Raw genomic sequence first — 25363 nt, 5'->3', positions numbered from 1 at the left:
ATATTAAACAAATACAGATTCCCACAAATTGAATAATAATGTAATAGTTCATATTTATGTCACTGAGCTCAAATATTGGAAGCTAAACTGTGATGCTGAAAAAATGGTGGCACTTTCAAATCACAATATTTTTGAGATCGTACTTGGTGTATGATTGATTGGTGTAGGATCAAATCAATGGATCAAACATCAATGCAAATCTGGAATGCTTATTGAGTTCACTAGAAATCGATAATGAAGTAGCTGTAAAAAATGTAAAGTTTGTAGATGTTTTGTTGTCTATTTTAAGTTTATCCTTTCAGTGTGACTTTCTTCCATGTTTCCTACTATGAAATGATGAGTTTCTTTGATTTTTTTGAAGATGTTTCATAGCCAAAATTAAAAGCTAGTGCACTGTCGCCACGTCACGCTTTGTTATATAGTTGAAGACGTAAGATTCCGCTCTTATTCTGGCACTCAGTTGTCCTCAATCACAACAAGCGCTGCTCATTATTTGGCAGCTGGCGCACGCGCGCGTGCGCGAGCTCGCCCATTGTTTGAGCGTGAGCGTCCCGTGGACAAAAGGCTCGTGGGGAGACGACCGCTGATAGGCTGATTTGGCAGGGAGCAGGCGCGAGCGCCGCGGCCACAACAGATGGACCAGTCCGGGTCGGAGGCTCAACACCTCGTCGACAGACCGAACCCGAACCGGGCGGGCGAGCCGAGAAACGTGAGCTAAGTCCAATTTAGCGCTACATTGGCGGGGGAGGGATCCGAACACACTCCCTCGGTGTCCCCGAAGAGAAGCCTTTGAAGCTGCCGACAACGTCGTCGTATTTTGGTAAGCTTCACGTGAATATCACAACGTGTGCGGAAAATATCAATTAAATATTTTTTACACATATTTTTAACCGTTTTTAACCGTGAAATGGTGCTCGTCTGAATATATTAACTCGGAATATCTCGTTAAAGCGGATGCTAGCCAGTGGTCATAAAGTGTGGGTTCAGTCCAAAGCTTGGGTCACGCATCATTTGGATTTCATTACATGAGCTATCTAAGTGGGACTGACTGTGCTGCGTGTGAGCCATTCTGCTTACATAACAAGTCATACGGTAATAAAAAATAACCTCTCTGCTAACATCATGTTGCGGGCCAGATTTGTTACTTTTAGTAAATATGTCCGTGATAACTCTGCTAACGATGAACTTTATGCAATCACTCATGATAGTGACGAACGATACCCCAAATTGTCTTATGATGCAGGATCAAGTAAAACTGACGCCAATACACATACTTTGTGACAATTCTCTTACCATCCATCAGTACATAGTTAACACTAAAATAGATGCTTCGTTTTTGCTGCTGAGCTTTTAAGTATTTCAAGTATTTAACTTGTACTTCATATTGTAATTTGTAATGCTCATACTATTACAATGTTGACAAGACAACAACACAAGTTGCTTTATGTAAATGGCTACTTATGAGAGGTGGAAGGAGAAGTAGTTCCTGCCAAAATGAAAATGTTTAGCCATATTTATCTAAATTTAGATTCTCTTGAATACATATCTTGCATATCAATGTTACTAAAAGTAAATGTATGCTTTTGTGGCTGATTTGACATGTTTTAAAGGTTGCTATGACACTAGTGACAATAGAAGGAGGGGGCCCTAGCTCCAGCAATATGGAGAGGTGGGGGTGAGGGTCTATAAGGTACAAAAGGGGTCGGTAGGAGGTTTTTAAAGCCATTCATCTCCGTAAAAGAGACGCAAGCAGTAAGAAAACAAGCAGGCATGTGTGTCACTTTCAGAGGGAGGGGAGGGGCTGTGAAGCCAGGAAGTGGTGGTCATGAGTTTTAATTACGTGGAGGGTGGTTTGCACTATTTCACCATCAGGCACCAGACAGACAGTTCTGTTGGGAGAAGCATCTGAGAGGAAAATATTTGTGAAGCCTCACAGTTTGGAGTTTCAGAGACAGGGTGGGGGGTGGATGGAAGACGAGGACTCTGTAATGAGCCAACAGGGACTCCAGTCGATCTGCTGAGACCTACATTTGAACCGTTAGCTCAGTTAACCACTAAAGGTCTATGACAATCCAGTACTTGATGCAGGTCCACAGAATGGATTGTTACAAAACTACCTCTCTCATTAGGAATACTACAAATACTATCATCATAAAACCTTCTTTAAGTAGCACTAACTGTCACACAAGTGCAAGAATAAGTTAAACACTCAAACATGAACTTAAATGCAGTATTTATAGCTGGGGCACTTACTTGGCTTCATTGTGTGTGTACATTTTTTGACCTGGCACTCATTGGACACCACAAAGGTTACTTGCTTTTGTAGACCATGCACCCTGCAACTACTGTATTGGTGGTACTACTGTATTTAGACGATGATGTATTTGGAAGCAGTATTGGCACTTTTACAGTGGGCAGGAGATGAACTGTACATTCATGCCCACAAGCATGGCTGCCCTTGACCACGTCCATGTTATTAAAGTCTTATCACCTCCATTTTTGAGCCTGACTGGCGTGACATATACGCACTGAAATATTGATAGCGTTGGGCTAATTGCTGTTTAATATTTAATTCAATCATGATAACTGGGCACTGTTTGCAAGATTGACAGGCTCAGATAAAGCAGCAGCTGCATTTTGTATGTTGGCTGTGCTGATTCTAAACTGTCTTGATGGGTGTGGGTGCCAATTCATCCGTGTCAACATGGATTGAGGAAGTCTTGGCTGTGTATCAGTTTCCTGCGTGGCTGGCTGAGCACAGGAGGAAGTGACACAGCGGAAGGGGAGCGCTTCCTTTATACACCAATGTTCACCTCTTGTTTGTGTACACTCTCCGGACAAGATACATTCGAGACACACAGACATACATCTGGATGACCTACTCATACTTACTGGTACGTCCTCAGTGTATTTATTATTGCTGTCTGCTGTGTGTTAATTGGAAATACTCCATTGTCCATTTAGAGCAGTGGGCACCAACCATTTCAAAGCCAAGATCTCTGGTCTGGGCTGTGAACCTGTACAACAGAGTGAGAGCCAGGCAAAATGTGTAAACAAAGATGACAACAAAGTCCCAACAGCATTGAGGTTGAAATGTGAGCGATCACACATACTAGCATCGATAAGTTAGACTGTGACAAGCAGAATACGGGACATGTACTCTTATCTGGTCACACATGCACAAGTAGGTGAAAGATTTACTCGCAATGTCTTATTTTAGTCACAAAATGCAACCATTTAGTTGCAGTTTGGAGCCCTGTGTGTGTATGCTAGGGGCCCTACCTCCACCCATCGAGACAGAGACTGTATGACTGACACAAGGGCTCACTCTGTTCATGCCCTTATTCTATGGACATGATGTTATTCTCTATGGAACAGTTCATGCTGTTATTCTATGTAACAAATGCACCAAGGTGCTCAAACCAATGCACAGGGAACCCATTGTTGCCTGTTCGGATGCAGCAGACGAGGACAACAGACAAGCACGCACATGGTGATATGTTAATGCCATAACATTAGCGAGTCCATTTTCATTTATTGTGTGTTTATTTCATTATCATCTCAGGCATAATGTCCACGAGACATGAGATGACACATGAGATCTTAAACACCCTAAATGTTTGGGGATTGAAATGAAAAGACATCTGGCAGAATCATCCTCTGCACATCATGACAGCAGTTGAGACTATTCCTGTTTGAACTATGTACTGGAAAACTACTTAAAATACTTCACCCTTTTGGCATATTCTAATGCCAGCTTTCCACGTCTTTGCTTCTTCTCTGAGGATATCTTAATGTGTTTAGCATGGAGCCAAATGAATGATTGAAAGCATGCAGAGAATTCCTAATATTTGACATGTTTCAGTACTTGGAGCTCAAGTGTGACTGTATGTGACCATTGCTGCTCTTACTTCTTTTAATGGCTGCATGTGTCCCATGTTGGAGCAGCTGCAAGTAGACTTGGCCTCAGTGGGTTGCGTTTGTGTCCTGCACCTGTTCTCCCCTCACAGAAGCTTCTTTTTACACCCCCACACAAGCACATGAACACATAGAAGGACGTGAGGAAAGAAAAAACCATGTCATCCAACTATATGTGTGGACTCAAAGATGTTTGTCCAGGATCAGCAGGGTGAAATCCGCTCGTAATCAGGGGAAATAATTTCCAATGCAATCAATCTTCTGTTTTTGGCCTGAGTCTTCACGTCTGTGTTGGCTGCTGCTGCTGCTTGGTTATGAGGAGACTGTGCTAAAAATGATCAACTGTCATTTTGTTTCACCTCCTCTCAGCACCTCGCATGCTGTCTGACCATGGATGACATACACAACGGGGTTCAGATCGGGGAGAATAAGTTCATCAGCAAGTAAGCTACTCACTTTTTCCACTCTAGTCTTCCAAAAGCGTGACAGAAAGACTTGCTGAGCTTTAACCACACATCATCTCTGTCTCCAGGGTAACCATCCTCTCACATCTTAAGACGTACAACCTTTACTATGAAGGACAGAACCTGCAGCTCAGGCACAGAGAGGTGAGTGTGTGCGTTAACGATGTCGTTGTGGTGTTGCTCCATTTTACATCCCCTGCAGTCATCCGATCTGCAAGGCCTTAATGATTGTCCATGGTGTGTAATTCATCGATCCCTCCCAGGAAGAGGGGGAGCTGATCGTTGAAGGCCTGTTGAACATCTTTTGGGGCCTGCGTCGTCCAATCAGGCTTCAGATGCAGGACGACCACGAGCGGATCCGACCGCCTCCCTCCTCCACATCCTGGCACTCGGGTTGCATCCTGGACGGTCAAGGGTAAGAAGTGCACACCAGGGTCAGGTTACGGCACACTGACCGGAAATGTGGATACACGGCTTGTCACTGGAGACAACCATACATTGGATGGACACTTCATTAAGTACACCTCAATAGGATGGAATAACGAAAGCTTTGACAAAAATGCTCAGTTTTGAGTTTTAGAGAGGCATTCATAGTCTGATTACCTCAGCCTCGTTAGGTTGTCTGGGTGTACCTAATGTTGTGACCCGTGAAGTTAAAAATAATAATTACAAAAACGATGCAGACAAAACGTCATAGGAGTTTTTATCTTTTAAAAAAATGGACGCAGACAAAAACTTTTTGCCTTTTTTGTCCTCCATAGCTCCCCAAACAGCACAGACGGTCAACGGACACCACACATGACTCCGCCCACTATGGAGGTGACACCTCCTGACAACCAGTCAAAGAACGGTGTAATGGAGGAGCACACAGAAGGTGAGTTTTTGTCAACAATGTGAAAGTTACAACATATGTACAGTAACTGACGCTATTCTTCACTGTCTCCGTCCTCATTCATTCAGAAGAAGACAGTGAGAATTCCGCTCAGCTTCTTAGAACCAAAAGTGATGCCGGGGTTCTAAGGCGGGCCCACCGGCGCTCCCCAAGCGACCAGAGGAAGATCCGACGCCATCGCTTCTCCATCAATGGACACTTCTACAACCACAAGGTTCCCACAGCGCCCCCAACGTGAAAACTATAAGAGCAAATCATATAAAGTCAAATGATTTGATCATATATTTGTATCTCAGACAGCCGTGTTCACTCCGGCTTATGGCTCCGTGACCAACGTACGCATCAACAGCTGCATGACGACTCCTCAGGTGCTACGAGTTCTTCTCAACAAGTTTAAGATTGAAAACAGCCCTGATGACTTTGCACTTTACCTCGTCCATGCTAGTGGAGGTAATAACACAATTCATTACACCGTTACACAGTAGATCATCATGTAATTTGCATGTAATTGTAATGGACGCTGTAGGAAGGAGGAATAATGGTTGTGTGGCAAAATGGTGTTTCGCCTTTTCACTTCCTTAAACACAACACCTAGTTCTATTTTGGCCTTCCATGGCTTCTGCTGCAGTGGTGAACTTCTCCTTATATACTAAGCCTGATGTGAAAATATCACTTAGCTCTTTTAAATGTATCTCATATGTCTCATGTGTCCTAAATCTGCTCTAATCTTTCAGAGCGGGCAAAGCTGAAGCGCAGCGACTTCCCACTGGTGTTGAGAATATTGCAGGGTCCATGTGAGCAAGTGTGCAAGCTGTTCCTCATGGAGGAGGACCTGGGAGAAGAAGTCACCTATGACGTAAACATCTTCAACACTCACCATGACAATGAGCTTGACTTCTTCTCATTCATGTGTCGTCACCTCCATTCCTCCAGGTGGCGCAGTATATCAAGTTTGAGATGCCAGTCCTGCAGAGTTTCATTACCAAGCTGAAGGAGGAGGAGGACAGAGAGGTGCAGAAACTGAGGAGAAGGTACAAGAAGTGTCCTAGAGTCAAACGAGTGTTGTTTCCACTCATGGAGCTGACATATATGTGTTCATGTGGTATAGGTACAACATCCTGCGCTGCATCATAGAGAAGCAGCTGGGGTGTCTGCCTGAGGGGGCCACGTGTATGTGAACTAGCAGGTACCATCGTCGTGAACATTCTAGTTGAGGGTTACATTGTGTGTGGACAATTTACAACAGAGTGTGTCATGCTAACTATTCATTTTAAGCACAAGCATTCTGGCATATATGCTTTGAGTCAAGTGCCTGCTAAAAAAAACCCAAGCACAAACAAAGCAATGTTCACATTAAGTCCATATGAAAAATCCTACATGATGAGCACAAAGGTGGGGGCACCTCTATTGTTTCCCACAATGCACTGGGTGCCTTCCTGTTCCCCTTGTTCCATTTGTAATCAAATGGACTTGATTGGTTCTACGGCAGCCATATTCAATTAGTGACCCAGGGGCCAAATAAGCCGTTGAGTGACACCAGACCGACCATGTTCAATTCAAGACTTGGGAGAGACAGCAGATTCCTAAAAACAGCAGAAAACTCCTGACATACAGGGAGATATTTAAAACCAACAGAGTGGTCCTTCTTATACAGGATCTTTGACTAGTGTTTACAGCAGATTCCTGTCCGACGCTTTTGGACTAACATTTTTGCAGTACATTCCTAAAAGCAGCAGAGCCTTCTTGTTATATAAAGGATCTTTGACTAACTTATTACAGCAATTTCTTAAAGACAGCAGAGTGCTCCTCTCATGAAGACGGGTGTTTTTACTGCAGATAGAATAATCATTTCTCAACTTCCAAGCCGTTGGTTTATTTTCACTCCATGACATCGTACATCATCATCATCAATCAGGTCAAAGGGTGCTACATGAACCCAGGGAACAGCATGAATCCTACCAAAGGATATTAGTGTCCTGTTGACATTTTCAAAAAGCACATTCACGTGCACTGTTGTGTTAAGAAGCCCGGTACAAACAGCATATAAGACAACACAAGGGAGACAGTGACTTGTCGAGAAGATGCGATGCACACAGCTTACATATTCACACGTTCAAAGTAGGTCAGCGTGAGTGTGACGCATGTGTCATGTTTATGCGCGCGTGCTGGTAATTGAATAATATTTGCTGACTGAGACACAGTTAAGCTGCTTCAAGGTGCCGTCCTGGCCACCGACACTCTCATCAAGACGACATCTTTCAGTCATTTTGTTTCTTTTCACGGTACCGCTATGTGCATGCTTTGTCCTTGAGACTTGCCTGCTTTTGTATGACTTATTGAAAACTATTTTAGTCCTTGACATGTGAACGCCTCATGATGATACGAAAATGTATTGAACAATGATTGTAATTTAATTAAAAAAGACACTTGAGAAAATGTTATCTAATGTTGTCAATATCCAATTAGTCATGCTTAGGACAAGATGTGTTATTCCCTCACTGGACAATTAGGAGTATTAAGTCAACTCTGGCAGCACACACACACACACACACACACACCAGGTATTTAAGTATTACTGTCAGTGGTACAGCAGATTACTGTTGACTCAGCCAATGACCACCCAGGAGACTATGTGATCCCCTGGATGTGACCGTCTGAAGAGTAACGGACCAACCCTGAAGCACACACATCATATTTATACGGGGCGTCAGTGTTCAAACTGCTCAAACACTTCTGGAGGAGGGGGGAACATAAGCGAGAAGAGCATCATCACTTCAGGATCTTGGATTTCTTCCCAAACAAGTAAGACAACCTAATTATTAATCTTCAGAGTCATGATACAAAAAGCATTACGTACACCAGACAAAAATATGCAATACAGTATTCATTTCAATTAAACAGAAGCTCTTTTACTGGATCTCGTTAGACTGGAGTTAAGCGTCACGTAAATGGTAGCATTTATCCAAGTAATCATTTGGATGACATAGTTGCAATACGTTTTGAGGTAGTTTTTATGGCTTAGTACTTTACTTAAAATAATAAGCTGACAAGTAAATCAGAGTCATAGTACATTTCGTACTACGTCACATTTGTTTTGTGTTGGAAAGTTCTCACCGTGTTTGTGAATGAACGCTACTGTAATTGGATTATTCCCTGCTTGAATGTCCCAGGGTAATTATAGCCACAACACTGCTTGTGTGTTTGTGTTAATGAACAAATGATGTCGCACACTTCAGCAATAATGCTCATCTCTGATAATGGGACCTATCAGTGATATGAAGAGATTACTGAACGCAGCTTCTAATGAAAGCGAGCTGATCCCCCCAGGGTGCGTCAGGTCAAGTGACGTTACAGCAGTGATGCCGCTTGTGTAAAATGGGTCTGCCACTCTAAAAGGATTAAGAACCCTTTACCAGCATGGTAAAAAATAACATGCAGCGGGGCTAAATATGTGTGCTGAGAACATCTTGTATGTGGTTGTGTCACTATCGCCTTGAGTGTTACTCAACTGCAGCGGGCTAGGCATGTATTAGTCGAAGGCGCAATTGAAAATCAATGGATGACTGTGGTTAGCAGTCATCTTATGTATTCCGATATAGTTAATAGTTTTACATCAAAAACACATCTGTTTATATATTTTATCTGTTAAGAAACAATATCTTAAGATATAAGGAGATTGAAGCTCACGAAAAAACAAAAGTTCCCGTTATTCAGTATCTGTGAACAATGATTTTTGGCAGGGTCAGCATCCCGGACCACATTCCAACAGTAGTCGGCAAGCATAAACGGATTCCACTTTCCCTGATATCTTCTGCAATGTCCTGGTGGAATTGTTCCCCGTGCTCATCACTTTTTCCCACAGTTCAATGAAAAAAAATCAAAATGGGAATGCCAAAAGTGTATATTCAGTGACATATTGCAGCCATTGGAAGCCATTACTTCGGGTTTTCCACCAGCTGCTTATAATTATCCACCTTGTAGTTTCCCAAAAAAATGATGCAGTTGTCAATTTCTGCCACCATTCATGATATTTCTTTACATCCATGCATTTTTTGTTTAGTCATGAGTAGGATTTTGATTCTATTCCTCTGACTCTTTTGATTACCCATGCCCGACAAGCTCCTGTATGAGTTCATTGTAATTAACTGTACAATAAGTGTAACGCGCATGAGCTTCAGACCAATAGCAAAAGGAATTGCTGTAGTCACCTCATGCCTCACCTCAAAGGGACAAAAGATGGCATCTATTTGAGGTGAGGCATTTAGAAAGGAGGCCCCTTTTTGAGGAAATGCACCATATTACACTCAAAAAATAAATGTTTAGCCTCAACAAAAAAATTAACGCAACAATTTCCATTAGTCTTTCTTAGTTATGACAACTTAATTTGAAATTGCTTTGAACCAACAAACAATATTGCATTGCACAAATTAGCTTTTCCTCTTCACTCAGAGCTCATTTTAAGTAATGCTTACTGAATAATTGTTGTCATAGGGACAAGTTTTTAAGTTCGTAACTCAAAGAAATATGTTAAGTCAACTGACTTAATTTTATTCAAAGTAGTTTAATTTGTTGTCTACTTAATTATAATAACAATGCACACAGCTTTTTAAGTAGCAGTAACTTTATATATATACTATATATATGTGTGTGTGTATTATATTACCAAGCTAATTTTACTAAGTCATGGCAACTTGAATTTTGTTTTAAGCTTACCAACAATAAAATTTGAGTGTATACGTATGACATGCTAAATTAAGTTCATGTAATAGCCAACATTATTATTTGAAAATAACTTAAAAAATAAAGTTAGCAAGTTGGAAAGTTTATCTAAATCAATTAATTACATTTTTTACATTGCATTTATGTATTAAATCAAGTGGTGTCAACAGATACTCTGAATTACTTTTTACAAAAACAAGGTTTTGCATCCTCTCCTAACCAAAATCTAACTATGATGCAGTGGAGTTGTACACTGCTGAACGGTGTTTGCGCAATAACAAACATTGTGTTGTTCCAGGTAACCAATCATGTCCAGGCTGCTAACATTGGTCCTGTGCACGCTGCTGCTAGCCACGCTGACCCCCAGCTCAGAGGCCAGACGTGGTGGAGGCTTCAGAGGCGGCTGGGGTGGAGGTGGAAGCAGGCCCGCCTACAGACCATCCCCTCCCAGGAGCAGCGGCCCCAGTGCGGGTAAAGTAGCTGGAGCAGCAGCAGCAGGGGCCATTGGAGGAGCCATGCTGGGGTCTGCCCTGAGCCGCCCCGGGTATGGCTATGGTGGAGGATACGGAGGTTATGGGGGATATGGCGGGTTTGGAGGGGGTTACGGCTACCCGAGATATGGTGGAGGGTACGGCTCCAGATCTGCGTATGAGGCAGAGGGCTCTGGAGATGTGGAGTACTACACTGGAGCCTCAAGTGGACCTATCTACAACAGCATCGTCGTCGTGATTGGCTCACTGCTCACTCTGCTGGTTGGCCACTTGGGGGCGATCATGTAACGCTGCAGTTTGTCAACTCAATTCATGGCTATTTCATGCTCTGGACTGAACAGCGCCCCTGTGTGGACACGAACTTCACCTACGACATTGACTGTGTAAATTGCAACCTATGCTTCCTTGTGGCCATTCTCGTTTCGTCTTCATTCAACCAATACATATAAAAGTTGGGACCATAAATAGAATAAATAAATGATATACATATTTTAACATATTGATATAACGGTAGAAAATATTTTTTGAAACTTAATAGCTTAATCGTAATAGTCAAGTTACTAACATTGCGTTTGTTCAGTATCAGTATCAGTACAAATCTTGTTTTTTTTAAGTGTCATAATAATGTGCATTACTATATACGGTATATTAAAGTAAAAATAAAATCACGATAAATGTTGTGTGACTATTCAATGAGAATAAAGAGTACCTAAAGCTCATCATTAGCATTTAGAGCAGCATACAGTAATTTTCCAGTGACAAATGTGACGCGTTCATGGAGTTTTTATGATGATGGTGAAAGAACATGTGTTCTGCAGCTGATTCTCTCAAATATGCTTCTGTGTCCACCTGCGCGCGCACACACACACACACACACACACAATGAAGGAGGTGACGTCATGAAAACCCACGTCTTCAAAAGTCAACAGATGAGTTGAATGGAAGATTTTTCTTGTATTTGGTTATCAATACGCCCTCTCCCACATTGTTCGATGGTCCTTGAATGCACCATGTAACTTTAGTTACTAAACTTACATGCATACGTTTGTATCCCGTCAGCTAGTTTGCTGCTACTATTAACTGTACATCCATTGTCGTCTTCACGGTAAGCTCGTATGTGAGATAATCGCCACCAGCCCAGACTCTGGCTTATTGTTTAAGACAACCGGTTGCTAGGTCTGCAATACCTGCTGCATGTATCTCTAATCGATTCATCTATCGATCCAGGAGGCTGCTGCAGCCGTATCTCTTTCTTGTCAAACCTGATATCCACACCTGAGAAAAGAGTCAACAACCTGACTGGTGATCTGTTTAATGATGAGATGTTGGCATCTCAGCTTGGTCAAACATGTTAATATTCCATTAATCATGTTGAAAAACAAATGCATCGCCAATTCAAGTGTTAAGTCAACATTAGAGCAGGTATTAAAGTCTTACTGTCAGTGGTAGAGCATCTTTCTGCTCCCTCCAACACCAACGTGCTGTTTCAGTCGATGTGAAGAAGTGAGTGAAGCATAGTCTCAACAACTTTGTTTCCCGACTCAAACAGGTAAGATCACTTCTATTGACTTCAATTCTGGAATTAAAATTAATCTATCAGTTAGTTAGCAGCTCAGAATTTAGCGGAGAATGATAATAAAAGAAGTATTAACGTGACAGTATGTTTATTACAGCGCTATATTTTTCCTTTACAGGTAAACAATCATGTCCAGACTGCTGATATTGGCCCTGTGTGTGCTGCTCTTATCTACAATGACACCCAGCTCAGAGGCCAAACGTATACGTACACCCACTATTAACGGCGGGGAACCTTTCAAAATCGCTGAAACTGAAGCTGCCGGACAGCAAGTTGTCCGACAACTGTGGAGAAACAAATGATGCTGTAATAATCACTCACTAAGTGAGCAAAATTGGAAGGAGTCAGAAAAGTCTTGCATTGCACTCTAATTCTTGTCCAGGGTGCTAGTGCTACTTTTATGGAGAAGAAATACAATAAATGTTGTTCATCTCATTATTTAAAATGTGTGCTTTTTTTTTTTTTTAGCAGGATAATCATTTAATTTATTGGCATATATTTTATTTATTGGCCTATGACAGTAGTGATGTAAATTCTGTCTCTTTTTAGACAGACGCTTCTTTTGGCTCGGCCCGGCTCTTTCAGCTCCCAAGTGTCTTAATGTGTGTCCAAATCATGTGTATTGTGTAAAATGAATTAGGAATGTAAAAAAAATATTGGAATTGATTTATTTAAATCCTCAATGGACAGTTACAAAGGATAAATAATATTATATAATATAAAAACAAAGACCCGTCGCAATAGTAGTAGGTCACACTCCCAAGCTTTCCCAAGGACTTCTGGACAGCTGCCGAACCCCACTTTCTAATTTTGTTGATTTAGAATTGATTTTTTGTGGGACTATTTGTATTAAAAAAAACACACTGTTTGCGGTGAAAAAGGCTATTAGCAACTCCGGACATCAGTGAGCTTGTCATTTGCATGCATGTAGGGAACGATCACTTCGCCAAGAGTGACTTCCTGACTACAAGAATACCAAAGTCTGTTGCAGGCAAATGAATTACTCTGTAAAAGAACTTCTATAAACATGCAAGGGTGGTTGAAACGACAATAATGTTCAGTTCCGAGGTATTAATATAACATTATCTTACTGTTATTGTGGTAATAGTTTGCCATGATGCACTAAACTGAGAGCTGTTTCTAATATTTTGCCCTTTCAGGTAAACAATCATGTCCAGACTGCTGATATTGGCCCTGTGTGTGCTGCTCTTATCCACAATGACACCCAGCTCAGAGGCCAGTCATGGTCAAGGTGGTGAAATCTACAGAAGGGATTCGACTGGAGGAGGCGGAAGCAGATCTACAAAAAGACTGCTCGCTTCAAGGAGCGGTGGCTACGGTGGAGGATATGGTGGAGGGAGTGGAACAAGGACGGGGGCAGTCAGGCCAATTCCAAGGGCCCCTGACAGACAGAAAAAAAGTGGTTATCGATATTGACTGGCCACCCCCCATATCTGATGAAAAACTTTGTTGGGGCCTTATCACACATATCCTGACAGCGCTTATCATCCAAAATGTGTGCATTTTTATTCAGGCAGGTAATTCATTGTATTGATAAAAGTATTAGGTAAAGTGACCATGGAAGAAAATATATGACATGTATCACTAATTCTGGGATATCCTAATGTACTGATGTACTTTTGTATACTGAAACCTTTTTTCACCCATAAGGCCACCTTAGCGCTTACACAGCCATGCAAGCTTAGAAGTCATTAAGATGGTTAGCAAACATTTGTGAAAGCATTAATAATCCCGGTGGCTGGTAAAATGAGTTATGTAATGATGACACCTTAGCATCTCATCTTAGTCAAAAATATTAATGCTCGGAACAGAATATTATTAATATGATATTCCATCATTGGCCAGTATTAAGTCAATATTAAGTATTAAGTCAACATTAGAGCAGGTATTAAAGTCTTACTGTCAGTGGTAGAACATCTTTCTGCTCACTCCAACGCCAACGTGCATCATCTCAACTGCTTTGTTTTCTCCTCCAACTGGTAAGATCACGTAGACCAGGGATCACATTCTGAAATTAAAATGAAACCATCAATTAAGTTTTGAGGTATTAATATAACAATATGTTATTGTTATGGAGCTGTTTCTAATATTTTTCCCTTACAGGTAAACAATCATGTCCAGACTGCTGATATTGGCCCTGTGTGTGCTGCTCTTATCCACAATGACACCCAGCTCAGAGGCCGTACATGGTCAAGGAGGAGGTGGTGGAGGCTATAAAGGGGCTTTGGGGGTAGACCTCCAGAGAAGCTTGGCAAAAAAGCCGGTCCGTATCGGGTACGGTGGCTATAGTGGAGGAGGAGGAGGAGGAGGAAGAGGAGGGGGAGGATGGGGAGGAGGAGGGGGAGGATGGGGAGGAGGAGGGGGAGGAGGAGGAGGAGGAGGAGGACGAAGAGGAGGAAGAGAGGAGTAGTAGTCCCAGATAAGAATTCCAAAAAAAAGTAAACATTAAAACATGATTTTACTCAGGGTTGAGAATCTTTTTTTATAGTTAGAAAATGATCCAAAACAATCTCTTTGTTTTTACTTCTCTTTGGCGGTAAAAGTTAAATATCCACATTGACCAAAACATAAACATCTGTATTGACCTCCCATATCTGGATGAAATATTTTGGTCTTGCCTTCACTTTATAGTGCAGACAATTTCGTCACAACATCAATAGTGGAAATGTGGCTATTACACGTTTTTTGCAGTTTTTCTGTATTAAAAAAATACACGTAGACACACTGTTTGTGGAGAAAAAGGCTATTAGCAACTCCGGACATCTGTGATCTTGTCATTTGCATGCATGCTGGGAACAAACACTTCGCCAAGAGTGACTTCCTGACTACAAGAATACCAAAGTCTGTTGCAGGCAAATGAATTACTCTGTAAAAGAACTTCCATAAACATGCAAGGGTGGGAAAGCATGGAGGAACATCTGAGAAAAGAGTCAACCACATGACTGGTGACAATATTTGTGTGATAACGATGAGATGTTGGCATCTCAGCTTGGGTCCAACACATTAATATTCCATTAGTCAAACTGCAAACCGAATGTGTTTCATCATTGGCCAATTCAAGTATAAAGTCAACATTAGAACTGGTATAAAGTCGTAGTGTCAGTGGTACACCATCTTTCTGCTCACTCAACACCAACGTGTGGAGGGAAGAAGTGAGTGGAGCATCATCTCAGCAACTTTGTTTTCTACACAAACTGGTAAGATCACGTAGGCCAAGATCACATTCTGGAATTAAAATGATCAACCAGTTAGCAGCTCCAAATTTAGCAGATGGTTGAAACAACAATAATGTTCAGTTCTGAGGTATTAATGTAACATTATCTTATTGTTATTGTGGTAATAGTTTGCCATGATGCACTGCACTCAGAGCTGTTTCTAATATTTTTCCCTTACAGGTAAACAATCATGTCCAGACTGCTGATATTGGCCCTGTGTGTGCTGCTCTTATCCACAATGACACCCAGCTCAGAGGCCGGACATGGTCAAGGAGGAGGTGGTGGAGGCTATAAAGGGGCTTTGGGGGTAGACCTCCAGAGAAGCTTGGCAAAAAAGCCGGTCCGTATCGGGTACGGTGGCTATAGTGGAGGAGGAGGTGGTCGAGGACGAAGAGGAGGACAGGAGGAGGAGTCCCAGATAAGAATTCCAAAAAAAAGTAAACATTAAAACATGATTTTACTCAGGGTTGAGAATCTTTTTTTATAGTTAGAAAATGATCCAAAACAATCTCTTTGTTTTTACTTCTCTTTGGCGGTAAAAGTTAAATATCCACATTGACCAAAACATAAACATCTGTATTGACCTCCCATATCTGGATGAAATATTTTGGTCTTGCCTTGTCACACAGACCTATGACAGTAGTGATGTAAATTCTGTCTCTTTTTAGACAGCCGCTTCTTTTGGCTCGGCCCGGCTCTTTCAGCTCCCAAGTGTCTTAATGTGTGTCCAAATCATGTGTATTGTGTAAAATGAATTGAATGTGTCCTGCTGCTGATTATCTCAAAGATGCTTCTGTCTGCACCTGCACACACACACACGTTAATATTCCATTAATCATGCTGAAAAACAAATGCATCGCCAATTCAAGTGTTAAGTCAACATTAGAGCAGGTATTAAAGTCTTACTGTCAGTGGTAGAGCATCTTTCTGCTCACTCCAACACCAACGTGCTGTTTCAGTCGATGTGAAGAAGTGAGTGAAGCATCGTCTCAACAACTTTGTTTCCCGACTCAAACAGGTAAGATCACTTCAATTGACTTCAATTCTGAAATAAAACTTAATCTATCAGTCAGTTAGCAGCTCAGAATTTAGCGGATGAATGAAATGATAATAAAAGCATTGGTTTGGAAGTATTAACGTGACAGAATGTTTATTACAGCGGTAATTTTTCCCTTACAGGTAAACAATCATGTCCAGACTGCTGATATTGGCCCTGTGTGTGCTGCTCTTATCCACAATGACACCCAGCTCAGAGGCCAAACGTATACGTACAGCTACTATGAACGGCGGAGAACCTTTCAAAATCCTTGACCCCAAGGAGACTGAAACAGCCCGAGAGCTAGTTAATGGCCTAAAACTGGCTAAAAAGAAGTGATTCTGTAATGATCACTCACTAATTGAGCAAAATTGGAAGGAGTCAGAAAAGTCTTGCATTGCACTCTAATTCTTGTCCAGGGTGCTACTCTTGAGAAGAAATACAATAAATGTTGGTGTTCATCTTATCATCCAAAATGTGTTCTTTTTTTATTGAGGCAAGTAATTCATTGTATTGTAAAAGTATTAGGTAAAGTGACCATGGAAGAAAATATATGACATCGTGTATCACTAATTCTGGGATATCCTAATGTACTGATGTACTTTTATATGTACACTGAAACCTTTTTTCACCCATAAGGCCACCTTAGCGCTTACACAGCTGTTAGAATAAAATGTAGATACAGGTATTATTTTGTTAGTTATCACCCTTATATCCATTTGCTTAGACAATAGAAAGTGTTTGAATGTGCTGAAGAAGGAATGTTCCCGTGACCCTGATCAGAGACCCCCCCAGTGACCCCCAGGTCCTGGAGGTGCCTGGATGCACCAACAGCGACTCTGCAGATGCTCATGTTAATCCTGCAAGAATGTGTCAAGATAAAGAACTCATAAAACATTACAAGTAATTGCTCTCACATACACACACACACATAGACAAACAAATACAGCTCGTGCAACTGTCTTCTCCACCCCCCCTTAGAGTTGCACGACCATGTAGTAGGGACCCCCGAAAGAGAATAAAAGGAGAGGAGTGTGAACTGCATATTCAGAGTGGAGCGGCATGTCACTGGGTATGTGGTTTCACTCTCCTCGCTGCGAGAAACTTTGAATATTGTTGTCTGTCTCTTCTGTATTTCTGTATTTAAGTGTTTTTACAAGTGTCACAGGAGTTTGAACCTGACAACAGCCATGCAAGCTTAGAAGTCATTAAGATGGTTAGCAAACATTTGTGAAAGCATTAATAATCCCGGTGGCTGGTAAAATGAGTTATGTAATGATGACACCTTAGCATCTCAGCTTAGTCAAAAATATTAATGCTCAGAACAGAATATTATTAATATGATATTCCATCATTGGCCAGTATTAAGTCAATATTAAGTATTAAGTCAACATTAGAGCAGGTATTAAAGTCTTACTGTCAGTGGTAGAACATCTTTCTGTTCACTCCAACGCCAACGTGCATCATCTCAACTGCTTTGTTTTCTCAACCAAATGGTAAGATCACGTAGACCAGGGATCACATTCAGGAATTAAAATGAAACTATCAATTCAGTTTTGAGGTATTAATATAACAATATGTTATTGTTATGGAGCTGCTTCTAATATTTTTCCCTTACAGGTAAACAATCATGTCCAGACTGCTGATATTGGCCCTGTGTGTGCTGCTCTTATCCACAATGACACCCAGCTCAGAGGCCTCACATGGTCAAGGAGGAGGAGGTGGTGGAGGCTATAAAGGGGCTTTGGGGGTAGACCTCCAGAGAAGCTTGGCAAAAAAGCTGGTCCGTATCGGGTATGGTACCTATGCTAGAAGAGGAGGAGGAGGAGGAAGAGGAAGAGGAAGAGGAAGAGGAGGAGGAAGAGGAAGAGGAGGAGGGGGAGGAGCAGGAGGAGGAATTGGGAGTCCCAGATAAGAATTCCAGAAAATAAATAAACATTAAAACATGATTTTACTCAGGGTTGAGAATCTTTTTTTATAGTTAGAAAATGATCCAAAACAATCTCTTTGTTTTTACTTGTCTTCGGCGGTAAAAGTTAAATATCCACATTCACCAAACATCTGTATTGACCTCCCATATCTGGATGAAATATTGAAGGAGTGAAGGAGGAATGAAGGAGGTGACGTCATGAAACCCCACGTCTTCAAAAGTCAACAGGTGATTTGAATGGAAGATTTTTCTTGTATTTGGTAATCAATACGCCCTCTCCCACATTGTTCGATGGTCCTTGAATGCACCATGTACCCCCCCCCCCCCCCCAACACACCCACACACCTACACAGGTGGGGGAAACCTGCATACGTTTGTATCCCGTCAGCTAGTTTGCTGCTACTATTAACTGTACATCTGTAAGATTTTGCGTTGGAAAACAATGGCCTCTTACTAGCCCGGGATAGCCATAGCAGCTGAAATGTACACCAGACCAGGGCTTGAGAGCTCTTCGAGTTTATTTCACAAGACAGTGCAGCAGCATTCCACCCAGCACACACAACAGGCCTCTCTCAAACAATGTCACCCAGCCCCTTTTACCTGTGAAGGGCCAACCACAGTTCCCAATGAGAGGGTGAGGCAATAAGTCCAAAAGGTACCCGATTTACATTCACAACACCCTTCTTTTATATTACAAGTCTTTCAAGAGTCCCACACTGAAGTGTCACTTCCTGTATATATATATATATATATATGAACACTCAAGTACACCTAACAACTTAGATTCCCGAACTACCACCCAGTCAATCCCCCCCTCCTCCAGGTGGCACTTGGGAGAGTCCAATTAAGGTGATCAGCCTCTGGCCTGCACTCCCATGGGCACGCCTCCATGTTTGTGCCACGACCAATCACCTCAAAAAAAAGGAGAAACTGATGAGAAATTAGGAACAACACAAATGACTTCTAAATTAAAAACTAACTAACTAAAGTGGCACTTAAACTTAAATGGCAAACAAATATAATTAAAGCACTAACCAAAATATATGTAAATAACTAAAGCCAACTATATACACAAAGAGAAACCGGCCAGTGTAGGTGGGGCATACACCTGATCAGTGAGGGAGGATTGGCAGCTCCCTCACAACATCTCATTAATATGACATTAACAATGCTCAGAAGAAAATATTGATATAATACTCCACCATTGGCCAATTCAAGTGTTAAGTCAACATTAAAGCAGGTATTAAAGTCTTACTGTCAGTGGTAGAGCATCTTTCTACTCACTCCAACGCCAACGTGCTGCTTCAGTATCAGCCTTGATGAGCATCAGTTTGTTTTCGACTCCAGCTTGTAAGATCACATAGGCCAAAGGTCACATTCTGAAACTAAAATTAAACTATCAATCAGTTAGCAGCTCAACATAAAAACCTCAGGTATTAATGTAACAGTATGTTAGAGTACAGTATGTTTATTATGGTGGTAATCATTAGATTTTTCCCTTACAGGTAAACAATCATGTCCAGACTGCTGATATTGGCCCTGTGTGTGCTGCTCTTATCCACAATGACACCCAGCTCAGAGACCGGAGAAGGTCAAGGTGGAGGTGGTGGAGGCTATAAAGGGGCTTTGGGGGTAGACCTCCAGAGAAGCTTGGCAAAAAAGCCGGCCCGTATCGGGTACGGTGGCTATAGTGGAGGAGGAGGAGGAGGAGGAGGATGGGGAGGAGGAGCAGGAGGAGGACGAAGAGGAGGAATGGGAGTCCCAGATAAGAATTCCAAAAAAAAAGTAAACATTAAAACATGATTTTACTCAGGATTGAGAATGTTTTTTTTATAGTTAGAAAATGATCCAAAACAATCTCTTTGTTTTTACTTCTTTTTGGCGGTAAAAGTTAAATATCCACATTGACCAAAACATAAACATCTGTATTGACCTCCCATATCTGGATGAAATATTTTGGTCTTGCCTTGTCACACAGACCTATGACAGTAGTGATGTAAATTCTGTCTCTTTTGAGACAGCCGCTTCTTTTGGCTCGGCCTGGCTCTTTCAGCTCCCAAGTGTCTTAATGTGTGTCCAAATCATGTGTATTGTGTAAAATGAATTTAATGTGTCCTGCTGCTGATTATCTCAAAGATGCTTCTGTCTCCACCTGCACACACACACACAATGAAGGAGGTGACGTCATGAAAACCCACGTCTTCAAAAGTCAACAGGTGAGTTGAATGGAAGATTTTTCTGGTATTCGGTAATCAATACGCCCTCTCCCACATTGTTCGATGGTCCTTGAATGCACAATGTAACCCCCCCCCCCCCACTCCCACTTGCACAGATACGTTTGTATCCCGTCAGCTAGTTTGCTGCTACTATTAACTGTACATCCATTGTCGTCTTCACGGTAAGCTCGTATGTGAGATAATCGCCACCAGCCCAGACTCTGGCTTATTGTTTAAGACAACCGGTTGCTAGGTCTGCAATACCTGCTGCATGTATCTCTAATCGATTCATCTATCGATCCAGGAGGCTGCTGCAGCCGTATCTCTTTCTTGTCAAACCTGATATCCACACCTGAGAAAAGAGTCAACAACCTGACTGGTGATCTGTTTAATGATGAGATGTTGGCATCTCAGCTTGGTCAAACACGTTAATATTCCATTAATCATGCTGAAAAACAAATGCATCGCCAATTCAAGTGTTAAGTCAACATTAGAGCAGGTATTAAAGTCTTACTGTCAGTGGTAGAGCATCTTTCTGCTCCCTCCAACACCAACGTGCTGTTTCAGTCGATGTGAAGAAGTGAGTGAAGCATCGTCTCAACAACTTTGTTTCCCGACTCAAACAGGTAAGATCACTTCGATTGACTTCAATTCTGAAATAAAAATTAATCAGTCAGTTAGCAGCTCAGAATTTAGCGGATGAATGAAATGATAATAAAAGCATTGGTTTGGAAGTATTAATGTGACAGTATGTTTATTACAGCGGTAGATTTTCCCTTTCAGGTAAACAATCATGTCCAGACTGCTGATATTGGCCCTGTGTGTGCTGCTCTTATCCACAATGACACCCAGCTCAGAGGCCGGACATGGTCAAGGAGGAGGAGGTGGTGGAGGCTATAAAGGGGCTTTGAGGGTAGACCTCCAGAGGCACTTTGCAAAAAACCCGCTCTGTATAGGGTACGGTACCTATGGTGGAAGACGATCAGGGGGAAAAGGAGCAAAAGGAGGAGGAGGAGGAAAAGGAGCAAAAGGAGGAGGAGGAGGAAAAAGAGGAGGAGGAGGAGGAGGAGGAATGGGAGTCCCAGATAAGAATTCCAAAAAATAAGTAAACATTAAAACATGATTTTACTCAGGGTTGAGAATCTTTTTTTATAGTTAGAAAATGATCCAAAACAATCTCTTCGTTTTTACTTGTTTTGGCGGTAAAAGTTCAATACAGATGTTTACATTTTGGTCAATGTGGATATTTACCTCCCATATCTGGATGAAATATTTTGGACTCGCCTTGTCCCACAGACCTATGACAGTAGTAATGTAAATACTTCTCTTCTTTTGGCTCAGCCCGGCTCTTTCAGCTCCCAAATGTCTTAATGTGTGTCCAAATCATGTGTATTGTGTAAAATGAATTAGGAATGTAAAAAAAATGATTGGAATCGATTTAAATCCTCAATGAACAGTTACAAAAAATAAAAAATATTATATAATACAAAAACAAAGACCAGTCGCAGTAGACAAGGTCACACTCCCAAGCTTTGCCAAGGACTTCTGGACAGCTGCCGAACCCCACTATCTAATTTTGTCAAATTAGGATTTGATAATAAATAAATCAACCTTTTGAAGAGCTAATTGAAAAGTGGTTAGGAGCTACTGGTTGGAGACCCCTGACTTTCCATGTATGAACGAGTGGTAATGTAAGTGTTTACTTCATAGTGCAGACAATTTCGTCACAACATCAATAGTGGAAATGTGACTATTACACGTTTTATGCAGGACTATCTGTATTAAAAAAAATACGACATGTACACACACTGTTTGTGGTGAAAAGGGCTATTAACAACTCCAGACATCTGTGATATTGTCATTTGCATGCATGCAGGGAACAAACACTTCGCCAAGAGTGACTTCCTGACTACAAGAATAACAAAATCTGTTGCAGGCAAACGAATTACTCTGTAAAAGAACTTCCATAAACATGCAAGGGTGGGAAAGCATGGAGGAACATCTGAGAAAAGAGTCAACCACATGACTGGTGACAATATTTGTGTGATAACGATGAGATGTTGGCATCTCAGCTTGGGTCCAACACATTAATATTCCATTAGTCAAACTGCAAACCGAATGTGTTTCATCATTGGCCAATTCATGTATAAAGTCAACATTAGAACTGGTATAAAGTCGTAGTGTCAGTGGTACACCATCTTTCTGCTCACTCAACACCAACGTGTGGAGGGAAGAAGTGAGTGGAGCATCATCTCAGCAACTTTGTTTTCTACACAAACTGGTAAGATCACGTAGGCCAAGATCACATTCTGGAATTAATATGATCAATCAGTTAGCAGCTCAAAATTTAGCAGATGGTTGAAACGACAATAATGTTCAGCTCTGAGGTATTAATGTAACATTATCTTACTGTTATTGGAGTAATAGTTTGCCATGATGCACTGCACTGAGAGCTGTTTCTAATATTTTGCCCTTACAGGTAAACAATCATGTCCAGACTGCTGATATTGGCCCTGTGTGTGCTGCTCTTATCCACAATGACACCCAGCTCAGAGGCCAGTCATGGTCAAGGTGGTGAAATCCACAGAAGGGGTTCGACTGGAGGAGGCGGAAGCAGATCTACAAAAATGAGTGGTGGCTACAGTGGAGGATATGGTGGAGGGAGTGGAACAAGGACGGGGGCAATCAGGCCAATTCCAAGGGCCCCTGACAGACAGAAAAAAAGTGGTTATCGATATTGACTGGCCACCCCCCATATCTGATGAAAAACTTTGTTGGTGCCTTATCACACATATCCTGACAGCGCTTAGCAGCAGCCAGAGTGCTAAAATGCTGCCCATTACAAAAATGAAATGTGATTTTCAAAAAAGGGAAAACCGAAAGGAGAGAGAAGAGAGCGGAGAGTTGCTGTAGCCTGCCTTGGTGCTGCTTGGTGAATGACAGCAAGTTGTCCGACAACTGTGGGGAAGGAAGTGATTCTGTAATGATCACTCACTAATTGAGCAAAATTGGAAGGAGTCAGAAAAGTCTTGCATTGCACTCTAATTCTTGTCCAGGGTGCTACTCTCATGGAGAAGAAATACAATAAATGTTGGTGTTCATCTTAACATCCAAAATGTGTGCTTTTTTATTCAGGCAAGTAATTCATTGTATTGATAAAAGTATTAGGTAAAGTGACCATGGAAGAAAATATATGACATGTATCACTACGAGTATCACTAATTCTGGGATATCCTAATGTACTGATGTACTTTTATATGTACACTGAAACCTTTTTTCACCCATAAGGCCACCTTAGCGCTTACACAGCCATGCAAGCTTAGAAGTCATTAAGATAGTTAGCAAACATTTGTGAAAGCATTAATAATCCCGGTGGCTGGTAAAATGAGTTATGTAATGATGACACCTTAGCATCTCATCTTAGTCAAAAATATTAATGCTCAGAACAGAATATCAAAATGATATTCCATCATTGGGCAGTATTAAGTCAATATTAAGTATTAAGTCAACATTAGAGCAGGTATTAAAGTCTTACTGTCAGTGGTAGAGCATCTTTCTGCTCACTCCAACGCCAACGTGCATCATCTCAACTGCTTTGTGTTCTCCTCCAACTGGTAAGATCACGTAGACCAGGGATCACATTCTGAAATTAAAATGAAACTATCAATTCAGTTTTGAGGTATTAATATAACAATATTTTATTGTTATGGAGCTGTTTCTAATATTTTTCCCTTACAGGTAAACAATCATGTCCAGACTGCTGATATTGGCCCTGTGTGTGCTGCTCTTATCCACAATGACACCCAGCTCAGAGGCCGGACATGGTCAAGGAGGAGGAGGTGGTGGAGGCTATAATGGGGCTTTGGGGGTAGACCTCCAGAGAAGCTTGGCAAAAAAGCCAGTCCGTATCGGGTACGGTGGCTATAGAGGAGGAGGAGGAGGATGGGGAGGAGGAGGATGGGGAGGAGGAGGAGGTCGAGGACGAGGAGGACGACGAGGAGGAGAGGAGGAGGAGGAGAAGGAGGGAGCGGGCAGAGTTCCAGATAAGAATTCCAAAAAATAAGCAAACATTAAAACATGATTTTACTCAGGGTTGAGAATCTTTTTTTTATTGTTAGAAAATGATCCAAAAAAATCTCTTTGTTTTTACTTCTCTTTGGCGGTAAAAGTTAAATATCCACATTGACCAAAACATAAACATCTGTATTGACCTCCCATATCTGGATGAAATATTTTGGTCTTGCCTTGTCACACAGACCTATGACAGTAGTGATGTAAATTCTGTCTCTTTTTAGACAGCCGCTTCTTTTGGCTCGGCCTGGCTCTTTCAGCTCCCAAGTGTCTTAATGTGTGTCCAAATCATGTGTATTGTGTAAAATGAATTGAATGTGTCCTGCTGCTGATTATCTCAAAGATGCTTCTGTCTCGACCTGCACACACACACACACACACACACACAATGAAGGAGGTGACGTCATGAAAACCCACGTTTTCAAAAGTCAACAGGTGAGTTGAATGGAAAATTTTTCTTGTATTTGGTAATCAATACGCCCTCTCCCATATTGTTCGATGGTCCTTGAATGCACCATGTAACTTTAGTTACTAAAGTTACATACATACATGCATACGTTTGTATCCCGTCAGCTCGATTTTTCCCTTACAGGTAAACAATCATGTCCAGACTGCTGATATTGGCCCTGTGTGTGCTGCTCTTATCCACAATGACACCCAGCTCAGAGGCCCAACGTATACGTACAGCTCCTCTGAACGGCGGAGAACCTTTCAAAATCCTTGACCCCAAGGAGACTGAACCAGCCCGAGAGCTAGTTAGTGGCCTAAAACTGACTAAAAAGAAGTGATGCTATAATGATGACTTACGAATTGA

General features: G+C 41.6%; 2 protein-coding genes across 3 annotated transcripts; both read left to right on the top strand.

Moving 5' to 3' along the window:
• The first annotated feature begins 487 nt into the window (after positions 1-487).
• Positions 488-11152, top strand: rassf2b (Ras association domain family member 2b). Of its 2 annotated transcripts, none has more exons than XM_058069926.1 (11): positions 488-820; positions 4288-4361; positions 4451-4526; positions 4646-4797; positions 5144-5256; positions 5346-5488; positions 5571-5724; positions 6009-6130; positions 6208-6305; positions 6383-8076; positions 10292-11152. In XM_058069926.1, exons 2-10 carry the CDS (start codon positions 4309-4311, stop codon positions 6450-6452), a joined length of 981 nt encoding a protein of 326 aa, XP_057925909.1. In that variant the 5' UTR covers positions 488-820; positions 4288-4308; the 3' UTR covers positions 6453-8076; positions 10292-11152. The 2 variants fall into 2 exon arrangements, with proteins under 2 accessions (XP_057925909.1, XP_057925908.1); XM_058069925.1 differs by having other exon boundaries at positions 495-820; positions 5343-5488.
• Positions 10302-10772, top strand: sprn2 (shadow of prion protein 2). The gene has a single exon (XM_058069991.1). The coding sequence runs from the start codon at positions 10302-10304 to the stop codon at positions 10770-10772; it is 471 nt and encodes a 156-aa protein (XP_057925974.1).
• Positions 11153-25363: the final 14211 nt, after the last annotated feature.

This window comes from Doryrhamphus excisus, chromosome 4, assembly GCF_030265055.1.
Source record: "Doryrhamphus excisus isolate RoL2022-K1 chromosome 4, RoL_Dexc_1.0, whole genome shotgun sequence".
Taxonomy (NCBI): domain Eukaryota; kingdom Metazoa; phylum Chordata; class Actinopteri; order Syngnathiformes; family Syngnathidae; genus Doryrhamphus; species Doryrhamphus excisus.
The sequence above is the reverse complement of the archived record's forward strand: the minus strand, read 5'-3'. Positions and strand labels throughout refer to the sequence as shown.

Bases quoted from the DNA above. Each gene is read 5' to 3' on its own strand.
- sprn2 (XM_058069991.1), top strand. From the start codon at position 10,302: ATGTCCAGGCTGCTAACATTGGTCCTGTGCACGCTGCTGCTAGCCACG.
- rassf2b (XM_058069925.1), top strand. From the start codon at position 4,309: ATGGATGACATACACAACGGGGTTCAGATCGGGGAGAATAAGTTCATC. The intron at 4,527-4,645 runs GTGAGTGTGTGC...GATCCCTCCCAG, and splicing joins TGCAGCTCAGGCACAGAGAG to GAAGAGGGGGAGCTGATCGT. The intron at 6,306-6,382 runs GTACAAGAAGTG...CATGTGGTATAG, and splicing joins GTGCAGAAACTGAGGAGAAG to GTACAACATCCTGCGCTGCA.